At 37.0% G+C, this 11789-nt stretch overlaps 1 protein-coding gene across 4 annotated transcripts in view; it reads left to right on the forward strand.

Annotated features, from left to right (window-relative positions):
- The window catches only part of LOC110828706 (peptide transporter family 1), a 33185-nt gene extending 21457 nt beyond the window's left edge, over window positions 1–11728 (forward strand). For all 4 annotated transcript variants that reach the window (XM_087340886.1, XM_087340887.1, XM_087340889.1 and 1 more), the window contains 11 exons: window positions 425–699; window positions 1172–1254; window positions 1984–2154; window positions 3394–3639; window positions 4629–4868; window positions 5774–5889; window positions 7428–7565; window positions 8007–8103; window positions 8549–8677; window positions 9037–9144; window positions 10215–11728. In XM_087340886.1, the coding sequence (XP_087197012.1) occupies window positions 425–699; window positions 1172–1254; window positions 1984–2154; window positions 3394–3639; window positions 4629–4868; window positions 5774–5889; window positions 7428–7565; window positions 8007–8103; window positions 8549–8677; window positions 9037–9144; window positions 10215–10421 (1810 nt within the window). In that variant the 3' untranslated portion in view covers window positions 10422–11728. The remainder of the gene's footprint in view (window positions 1–424; window positions 700–1171; window positions 1255–1983; window positions 2155–3393; window positions 3640–4628; window positions 4869–5773; window positions 5890–7427; window positions 7566–8006; window positions 8104–8548; window positions 8678–9036; window positions 9145–10214) is intronic.
- The last annotated feature ends 61 nt before the right edge of the window (window positions 11729–11789 follow it).

Here is an 11789-nt window from a genome sequence, read left to right on the forward strand (position 1 = left end):
CAATTTTTTTCATTGTATAAAATAGTTATATATGAAGGTTATGATAAAGTTGTCCCTGAAAAATTTACTAAGCACTGTGCCATGCTGGTGCACATCAGAATGTAGGTCTAGGCCTTCCCTTTCTACCAACCTCAGCACTACGTAATAGTTACTGTCATGCCCCGGTTGATTTACCCTTGAGGAACAAACAGTGGTAATAATTTCATATAAGGCTGGACAGATCCCAGGTCCCACGGCCAATCTGTAAATTGTGGGGGGGGGGGGAAACCCTGTCTTGCCAGGAATCAAACCCCTAGTCGTCTAGCCCGCAGCTGCTGAGGTTATAGATGCGAAGAATTTAAAAGCAGCCCTGCTAGTTGAAGTCTCACGTGATGCACTTCCATAACTTCTCCTTCTTATAGAACACTTTTTATTTCTTCTGCAGGGAACTTAGTATAGTTGGGTTACTTCTGATTGCTATTGGCACGGGAGGAATCAAGCCTTGCGTATCAGCGTTTGGTGGAGATCAGTTCAAATTGCCACAGCAGGAGAAACAACTTCAGCAATTCTTCTCATTGTTCTACTTTGCCATCAATTCCGGAAGTCTCATTTCAACGTTCCTGACTCCGGTTCTCCGAGAAGATGTCAAGTGCTTTGATCAGGACACGTGCTATCCTCTGGCTTTCGGGATACCCGCGGTTCTCATGATCATTTCTGTCAGTAAGTGGGAAAAATAAGGAAAGATTTATTTAACAGTAATCGAATATAAATTAGAATCGGATATATTGTACGGAGGTAAACTGGGACAGTGGTTACGCTGTTAAATGTTATTAAACCTTATTTTTACGTTCTTAAAAGATGAAAACCTAAATTTTCTTTGTCTCTTTCCTAATCTGTATACATTTTTGAGATCAGACTTAAACAAACTATGAAATTACACTATATAATAAACCTTGTGGTCATAATAACTGAGCTGAGTCATGAAGATGGATGTCTCCTTCGTTGTAACATTGTGTAGTCCGGTAGAAGTTACCAAAGTTTCAGGGTACTTACTGCCTCCATCATCAGGGTGAATCACTCTTTTTTAATGGAGAATACCAGATTACATGGTGCAGCATCCCAGAAGGCAGTCATCTTCATAAGTTTTGCGTAGCGTGTTGTATATTGCAGTGTCATGTTTTCTTTTCCGCAGTAATCTTTGTTCTCGGCAAGAGGCTGTACGTTATTAAAAAACCAGAAGGGAATGTTTTGCTGTCAGTCTCTAAGTGTATTTGGGTGAGTGTTTCTAATCACAGATTAGTTTAATAAATTAATTTTATTCTATGGGTTCTGTCAGATAAAAAATGTCGGGATATGTGGTACCACGAGGTAAGTAAGTTAATACTAAATTCTGTAAGGTAAAGGTAAGTTAAGTTTTAAGGTTCTTACAGCAACAAGTATGAAGATCACTGGGATATTGTGCTATGTAGTCTGATAGAAATCGACCAACACGTTTCAGAAGTGCTTACAGCCTCCATCATCAGGACTCGTCCTGAATGACTGCCATCCCCGGACAGAAGTCTTGGATGATCCCTGGTATGGACGTTGTGGTAGAGAGAAGAATCCTGGCCTAAAGTTTATTTGAATTAAAAGCAAGATGGGGGTGTGAAAATTTTGTGCTGAATTTTCAACCATTTTTCAATATGTCTTTTAGAATATCAGTGCTTTTAATGACAATTCAGGTTGAATAGAATTTTGTGATAATGAAAGACCAATAATAAATTTTTTATATACCAATTTAATCACCAAAAGTTCTTCTCGATACGTGTAAAAAATTCAAAATCTGATACATCATTTTTGCACTAAAATTTGTTATGATTACCTAATAAACAGGAGAGAAATGGTAACACAGTACGAGAACATTTTGTCAGGCTGTCGTCATTTAAACCTTTATCGTGTTGACAGAACGCAGACGAACAGGAAGACTCCTGCTTTTCATAAATTTTTCTTTTTCTTTAATTTCAGCATGCTCTAATAAGGAAGGGAAAGTTGAAGAAGCATGATAAGCGTGAACATTGGCTGGACTACGCTGATGATAAATACGATAAAACTCTGATTAACGATACTAAGGCGACATTACGGGTTCTCTTCCTCTACCTTCCGCTTCCATTTTTCTGGGCACTTTTTGATCAGCAGGTGAGTGCAATCATTGAAATAAGTAACTGCCTGCAACTACAGATTTTCATCTATAACACGCATACTTAATAATTACTTTAATTTATAAATTAATTAGTGAGTCGCGACGGCACTTTCACAAAATACAGAGCAATTAAGGAAGTCTTTTTTATTCGAGACAACTGTCCTCTGGGTTGTAGTTACACCATGTAACCTATTACAAGTTTATCAACATTTCAGAGGTGCTGTCTGCCTCCATCATCAGGGTGATGAATAAGCTGTGTGTAAGGAATTAGCAGGACAAGGTAGAACATTGGCCGGACCAATGAGGAGATGATTGGGCGTGAGGCCGAGGGATCCACTGGTGGTGGTGGTGGACAGATCTTAAAATATCATTAATCTCATTGGTCAGAGTTTGTATCATTTATGAATTTAATTAACTTAAAAACATCCACATAAAAAATGTGTGTTGTTACACTTCGCAGACCAGAGTTTATTATATAATAACTTGTTTGAGAAATTTGGATTTGAGGTCTCCTGTGTTCTTTTTGGTTTTCATGCCACGTAGTTTTGTAGATGGAGATGATACATCCCTCTGGAATATTGGTAAGACCGCAGTTATTAAGTCGCTGTGTATGATTATGTTGAATATGAAGTCTTAGTGCTCACAAATGAGTTCTGATAGTATATATATATAGTTAAAATATATAATAAAATTCAGGTCAATACACAAAACTTTATTTAGATGTTAAAATTTAAAATTTAAATGTTAAAATTTAAAATTTAAAATTTGCGCCATTCATCACTATAAGGATGTCCAAAACTTATTTGCATATAAAATAAATAACTCCCAAATTTTATTACATTTATTTACAGAATAATCAAAACAAACATAAGATGCGTAAAATGGGAGGATCAGCGGAACACATGCTACAATAATGAATATATTGAAAGACATGCATTATAATATATAAAATAGTTTTAAAAGACAACACCTGAAGATGATGTATTACATCGAAACATGTTGTGAAGTGAATGAAAGCGCTCTATTGTAACATCCTTATAGTAAATGGCGCAAATTTAAAATTTAAAATTTTAACATTTAAATTTTAAATTTTAACATTTAAATTTTAAATTTTAACATCTAAATAAAGTTTTGTGTATTGACCTGAATTTTATTATATATTTTAATCAAAAAACACAAACATGACGCATGAAAACCTTAAATATATATATATAGTGTTAACGTATCTGTTTCAGGGATCTCGTTGGACATTCCAGGCCACCAGAATGAATGGGGAATTGGGTGACTGGACTCTAAAACCAGATCAGATGCAAGTTGTGAACCCTCTACTTATTCTGATTTTTATACCAATCTTTGAAACTGCGCTGTACCCTCTTCTAGCAAAATGCAATATAAAACGGCCTTTGCAGAAGCTTGGGATTGGTGGCGTCCTGGCCGCCATAGCTTTTGTCGTCTCGGCAATTGTCGAAATCCAATTACAGGTATTTATGTGTGTGTGTGTGTTATTGTGGATAGTGAAAATTAAAATGTAAAGTAGAAAAACTCTTCAAATTATGCGCGATGCTATTTTTCAAGCTCGTAATCCGGGTTATGATTCCGGTATGCGTTATTTAAAGACGTTCATGAAATACTTATTTTTTTTCGTACTAGTCTCAAACATTTAAAAATGGTAATGTGCTCCTGAATTTTACTTGTTGGTGAGAAAAACATTTCAGAATACTGTGTTTTCATAGTGCCCTTTCGTGTGACAGTGTAATTTTTCTTCCTGGACAGACACGCTACTAACGACTAGTGCCAACAGATGTCAGAATCATTGTTTTTTACCACATTGATATATCTGTAGTGGGAGACATGTTTTTTTTTTTTTAAATTGATCGTTCTTAATTTTGATATTCATAAGAAGAATTCCAAAAATCAGCTAAAACTTTAAGGGTTCAAAATTCTGAATAAAAGAAAATACAACAATTATTTATTTTAATCCGTCTTATCACAATATTTAAAATTTCTTATAATTAAGATAATAAAATATCATTGATGTTCCATATCGATTGATCGATTTACATTTTGGAACATCCTTTACACAACATGTTTCAGTTTTTATAAAACCATCTTCAGGTGTAAAAGATTTACGAACTTAAAACTCAAATATGATTCCATTTTGGTGATGTTTCATGCCATTTGTTTTTTTCAATTTTGGGCGAGGTGTTGTCTTTTCTTAAATTTTTTTATCAGATGTACATATCGGTCAAAGATGTAGGAGTGATTGTTCCGATATGTCCAGAAGTACTACTGTCATCGTATAGTTGTGGGTCAATACTCTAACACCTCGCCCAAAATTGAAAAAAACAAATGGCTTAACTAAAAAGCTAGCCCTTCCATACCACTTATTTTAATATTATCATTTCAGTTTTATATGACTTGATGTCTACTTCATTGCCTCTGCTGTGAGCTCGTGTTTTTATTTTCCCAGGATACATACGCGGTTCTTCCACAATCTGGGGAGGCTCAACTCAGAATTTTTAATGGCTTTAACTGTCCGGTTACAGTTGATGTGTCTGAGGTAGACCGCGTTACAATTGAACCCCTCAGCTACTGGAACGCCCAGACTCTGTCTGTGGACGGTAACAGAGTATATAATGTGGAAGTTCGTGGTGATGGATGCAGTGACCAATTTGAATTTAGAGGATTCGTAAATGTAACAGAGAACGAGGTAATATGCGATAAATCACTTATTAGAACGTAATTAAAATTTTGCATTTAAAAAAAAATTGAAACATAATTACTTCAAGTAAAATGTTAACAAAACTGCTTTATTTTTGCCTCATTTTTCAGATGATCATTGATAATCTTAAGAGAGTGTAGATTATAGGTTACGTTCTGATGAAGTTTTGAAGAATTTGATCATAAAAGTTGCAGTTCAAACATTTTTTCTTTCATCAGTAAAATAAAACAATTATAAGAATTTTTTTTTTTTGTTATAGACCTCACGAAATAAAATATGGCCAGTCCCACAAATTTGAATTTTGAGGCAATTTGTAAATAATGTTCTGCATTTTGTGACTCAAATTGGAAACAATAATTATTTTTCTAACGCGTTCCAGAAAATAAAGTACTTGTTCGTGTAACAATTTTAGATACAGACTATGCAAAAATGTCATGTTTTCAATGAAGTTGGCAGAAAAATGGAAGACAACAAAATGTAATATCAAAATTTGTATTTCTTTTGTGTCCCGCAAGAAATATGAAACTTCTAGAATTTTGTAACATCCACAGACTGTCTCAAAATATGAACCTTCTTCTAACTATAATGTAGAGGAAAATTAAACAAAGATGTTTATTCCTAATTACCTGTTTACGCACACAGAAAGAGACAGTTGAATTATCCAGAGGGTGCACAAAAATATGTTTACCGAGACCTCCCGCGTAGCAAAAGTTTGAAGTCGGAAATGAACTAAATGTTTGTATCTGCCCTTTTTCACAAAAAAAATGTTTAATTTTTTTAATCATAACAGCGGCCAAGTTGTGGCTGAAATGTGTTCACAACTAACGCTTGAATCACAGGTGGTTAAGAAATTGCTTTAAATCTGTACAGCACCAAACATTTTCTCATTTCAGGGCACATCGTACTTCATAACCGGTGATAGTTCTAATGCAACGATTGTTTCTCTGGAAACCTCATCATCACCGTACGATATCATCGATAAGTCTAAATCAGGAGATCCTTTGCTTAGGTAATGTTTTCTTCGTACTACGAAAATTTTGCTTTCGTCAAAAGTGACAACCATTTGAATAAAATATATCTGATACATATTTTCCAAAACACTGTACTGTGAGCCACTGTTCTTTTAATTTAATGGTTTAAAGTGAATTTTATCAATAAATTACGTGTTAATTTTTGTCATGTCAGTCCCATCTGCATGCCTGAAAGGGAATTTCAATCAATAGTGGGATTTTAGGCTGAAAATTAAAGTATACAAAACAATAATTTTGCCTGTTGTTTTGTATGGGTGCGAAACATGGTCTCTCACTCAGAGGGAGGAACACAGATTGCAGGTGTTTGAGAATCGGGTGTTGAGGAGGATATTTGGGCCTAGGAGAGAAGACGATGGGGCGTGGAGAAAACTACATAATGACAAACTTGAAAATCTGTACTGCTCCCCCAGTATTGTGAGGGTGATTAAGTCGAGGAGAATGAGATGGGCTGGACATGTAGCGCGCATGGATGGAATAAGAGTTGTGCACCGGGTACTGGTTGGGAAGCCTGAGGAGAAGAGACCTCTGGGGAGACCTAGACGTAGATGGGAGGATAATCTCAAGCGGGATCTATGGGAGATAGGAGTTGAAGGAGACTGGATTTTGTTGGTCCAGGACAGGGACCGGTGGAGGGCTTTGGTTAATTCGGTGATGAACCTTCGGGTTCCGTAAGCCATCTGGTTGGTTGGGTCCACTATTTGGGAAGCCTGAGGGGAAGAGACCGCTGGGGAGACCTAGACGTAGATGGGAGCTGAAGGAGACTGAATTTTGTTGGCCCAGGGCAGGGTCCGGTGGAGGGCTTTGGTTAATTCGGTGATGAACCTTCGGGTTCCGTAAGCCATCTGGTTGGTTGGGTCCACTATTTGGGAAGCCTGAGGAGAAGAGACCTCTGGGGAGACCTAGACGTAGATGGGAGGATAATCTCAGGCGGGATCTATGGGAGATAGGAGTTGAAGGAAACTGGATTTTGTTGGCCCAGGACAGGGTCCGGTGGAGGACTTTGGTTAATTCGGTGATGAACCTTCGGGTTCGGTAAGCCATCTAGTTAGTTTAGTTAGTGGGATTTTAGGTTTTCACGAGCTGAGTCCGAAGGTTGGGTTTGTAGTGTCGTGTAGTCTGGTGGAAGTTTACCGACGTTTCAGAGGTCCTTACTGCCTCCATCATCTCAGCTAGTTGCCCTGATGTTGGAGGCAGTAGAAGACAGCTAATTTCATATATAAATGAGTCTCATTGTGGTAAATGTTTACTAAATTTTATGAAATAATTGTATAAACTGAGGAACTTAAACACTAGAAAATAATATATCTCTTTATGGTAGCTAATATTATGTCTAAGTTGGGAGTCTTTAAATCAGTAAATTTTTGTATATTGTTTAAAATTTCTCGCAGGTTTATACACAGCCATCAAATTGACTTCTTTTAACATATTCGTGTAGATAATCGTGCAACCACTTCAGCACATGTTATCGTCGTGGATGTTCAAGGCATTCAGTTGAGAAGAATTTCTTTTTTTGCAGGATACTTTATGGTTTCGCGGATATGCAGGTTAACCGAACATTGAGATTCGAAGAAGTGGATGATGGTACAGAGACAAAAGAATTCACACTATTTCATAATACACACACGACAGAAACTGAAGAAATACCGCCTACTACGTAAGTGAAAATTTCTAACTTGGCGCACGGCAAGGGAATACATAAAAAAAATATATTACAGTGAGCTCAAGAAGACCTGTCATTTATGTTTTAAAAATACATTTAATTTTATACAAAGTTACTAAAATTATGTAATAAATGTTAATATGTATTTGGGGGGGGGGGGTTATGAAAGAAGCATAGAAATTACATTCTGTGATTTTCGACAGCTATTGCTTATTTAATACTTAATTGCCGCGCAGAACAAAGTTTTCTAATGATTGACGTGTCAATTCCATACATAAAATCTTAATTGTTCTGTGTATCGATGAGGCATTTTGGACAGATGAAGTTTAAACTGCAAACTGATTTCACTGAGTTGTACTGATGCTATGGTTTAGACGATTTTATTGTGGTCTCGTAACCATGTAATCTATTTTCTCATAATGCAAAATGTTGCAGCTACCACGTATCACTCGATGGTACAAATCTCGAAGAACAGAAACTGCAACTCGGAGGAGTTTATACTTTAATTATTCACGAAAGTGCTAATGAAATTGTAAGTACATAACATTTTTTTATTATTATTATTATTTACTGTGGGGAAGCCCCAGAAAATAAACTTCTTTAGCGTATTATAGTACAAGCGACAAATATAAAAATGTGATTGAAGTAGAAATTGATCATCTATGTACACAGTAACCAATGAACTAGAAGATTGACTTTAATATTATCAAACTAGTAGTTTGTCTCATTTATCTCATGTATGCTACATGACCCATCCGTCTCATTCTCCTTGATTTGATCACGCCGGTAGAATACGTGAAGAGTGAAAATGTAAAAGCTCCTCATTATGTAGTTTTCGCCAGTGTCCAGTCACTTGACTTCACCCCTCTCATGTCCAAATATTTTCCTAATGCCATATTTTCATATGTGTTTTCCCTTTAGAATGACAGACCATGTTCCACACCCACGTAAAATAATTTTTGTGACATTTATTCCAGAGGATGAGCCTGCTTACAATAACTCAGCCGAACACCGTCCACATGCTGTGGCTAATCCCACAGTATTTTATCATAACCATGGGAGAAGTGATGTTTTCTATCACCGGTTTGGAATTCTCCTTCACGCAGGTACGCCCCCGTCATCTGTCCAGATGAAACCATCTAAATTATTCATGGCATCTTGAAGATTCTGTTTGTCCCTACAATGTTACATATATGAAGGTGGCTGTGTTCTGTGTCGTGCCGCGTAGTCTGGTAGAAGTTTGCCGGCGTTTCAGAGGTCCTTACTGCCTTCATCATCAGGGCATCGGTGAACTTCTGTGAGACTAACGCGGCGCAACGACACATAAGACAGCCATCCTCAAAATGTCATGAAAACCTCAAATCCTACATTACACATGATTTACGAGTCTCGTGCATTAGTGCTTATGGTGTTAAGTCGATGTATTGGTATAAATATTGTTTTTGTTTTTTTTGGTGTGTTCCAGGCTCCTGTCAGCATGAAGTCTGTTCTTCAAGCTGGATGGTTGCTCACAGTTGCATTTGGTAACCTCATCGTGGTCATCATCGCAGAAGCAAAATTCTTCGACAGCCAGGTACCGTTACTGTCGTCAGTTCATTGGAATCAGCCCCCCCCCCCCCCTTTAAAGCACAGTAATAACTTGCAAATTTTACGCAGAATTGTCTGTGATGGTGTTTGACTCAACTTTTCACAAAAGATTACTTAGAAATAAGAAACCTATGAAATAACCACCATTGTATCACCTGGCGATGAGAATTATTTTCTTAATTTCCTCCGTTATATTTTAATTTTTACTTCTGTCTCATTCCACGATCTTCTCAGACTCGCAATTTCCCACTTGATGAGAATCTGGATTTTAATTTGAATACAGATGTTCAGAATTAACTTTTTTTTCTCCTGTGGCTCTATTATTCTTGAAGAACCTTGGAAAACTTGAGGTTCTCACAGCGGTGAGTATGAAGATATCCGTCTGCTGGGTTATTGCGCTGTGTAGACCACTAACTCGGCCCTTTTCAGGGCCCTTATCCATACAACCAAACTCACCTTTCTCTCTCTACTTTCTCTCCCTCTCCCACTCTCGCCCACGTGCTACCATTGGTCCACTCCCATACCTGCTCCCATTGGCTCGGGGTAGGCTACACACCTTTCACTTCCCGGCCTATAAATCCAGCTCCTCACACCCTATTGGCATATTCATCGCCCTGATGACGGAGGCAGTATGACCTCTGAAACGTTGGTTAACATCGACCAGACTACACAGAGCAACAACCCAGAAGACGGATATCTTCAACCTTGGAAAAGCATCGTTACGTTATACGAGGTTCAGAATTGTTCTTCAACAGTTGGTTAGACTCCTTTAACTAGGGAGTCAGCCCATGAAAAATTACCAAACATTACTAATTATTAAAGTTAATGGTGTAATGATTCATATATACAAAGCGGAGCTAAAAATGATGTTATAACGTGGGCTAATTTAAATTTACACGAAAAGATTATTTCCAACTTTAGAATAATCTTATTTTAAAATATTTATACATTTAGAGTCTGCTTGTTTACCAAAATAATGATTGCTCCAATTTGCGATAACAACGCATCACCAGCGAGATATCAGACGTTGATTAATGTTTATTATTTTTTTTCCAGGCACACGAGTTCTTCCTGTTTGCAGGGCTTATGTTGGTAGACATGGCAATATTTTCACTGATGGCTATGAAATATAAATATGTTGAAGTTCCTAAAGCTGAGGATGAAGATGAAAGCAAGAGCGGCGAGTTAGCGCTGAAGGAGACACAATTCAGTAAAAAAAATGGCATCGATAATACGTCATTCAAGGGTGACGAACAGGGATAATGAAATTTCCATATCGTCATCAGCGATGACTGTAAATAACTTGTAATCTAACAGTGACATTTTATAATTCAGAATATTAAAATAATTTTTTTTTCAGGAACAGCCGCAGATACCAGCGAATATTGGAATGGTTATTTTATATAATAATAGTTTTATTCGGTGTAACTATTAATATATTTTCCCCCACCTTTTGTCTGATTACATTTTGAAATTATTAAACAGGGTTGCATTATAACCTCAAATGTTCTCATTGAATTAAATTACAGACGATTGTAAAACCACTTGTTCCATAAATAAAGCTACTACATTTTGTTTAATTGAAGGAACAGGAAAAACATTTATGAATGAAGATCGAGCCATTTATGCAGCTTTGGAAGAAGAATGGATTATTTTCTATGCTACTTCGTCGTCATGTCTATTTATCCTTATTCGCTCTGTATGGAATTAGGAGGAAATGCCAAAGCAGCGGAAGGAATCTGTTATCGTACCAATTTGTAATAATTATCGAGGAATCTCTCTTATCATCCGCCTGCAAAAATTTTTCCAACGGCAAGGCTGACTCCATTTGCCAGTGAAATTATTGCGGATCGTCGGTGTTGATTCTGTGATGATCGATCTACGATTGATCAGATTTTCTACATTTGCCAGATACTAGAGAAAAATGGGAGTACGATGGGACGGTATTTCAACTGTTTCTAGACTTCAAGAAAGCCTCTGACTCAGTTAAAGGAGAAACTCTTTCTATTTTGCTTGAATTTGGTGCACCTAAGAAGTTCGTCAGACTAATTAAAATGTATTTCGTGAAACCCCTAGAAAAAATTCATGTCTGGGAAGACCTTAGGGAGACAGGAATCGATGGATCGAACTGGATGCAGCTGGCTCAGGATAGAGTCCAGTGGCAGGCTTTTGTGAACACAGCGATGAACCTTCAGGTTCCATAAAGAAAGTGGGCTGTTCTCTGACAAGCTGAGTATACAATTGATTTTTCTAAGAATTTCCAGCGCCGTTAAGTGAGTTGTCTTCAGCTGTTCCTGATATCAGATTAAACCCTGTTTAAGCAACTTCAGCTGTACATTGCTGAAACTCTGCTTTAAAGACTTTTTTTGCTGAATGCCGAACATAGTAATGTTGCGATAGTAACATTGTTATTGTTCCTTACTTGTGATAAAAGACATCTGCTGGGCAGGTGTCAGTTTTAGATTACTTGGACGATTAATATGTGTATTGATCATTTTATATGTACGTGATTGCTGTGAATGACGTATGTGTGAAAATTGTGAATAAGTTACGATTTTTGGATGTGAAAATGTATTTAATTTTTTCCACTTCCCAGTCCTCATTCCTGAAACAATCCCCACAAAACACCAT

This window comes from Zootermopsis nevadensis, unplaced genomic scaffold, assembly GCF_977971745.1.
Source record: "Zootermopsis nevadensis isolate Lab colony 2312 unplaced genomic scaffold, Znev_1.0 Znev_ptg000061l, whole genome shotgun sequence".
Taxonomy (NCBI): domain Eukaryota; kingdom Metazoa; phylum Arthropoda; class Insecta; order Blattodea; family Termopsidae; genus Zootermopsis; species Zootermopsis nevadensis.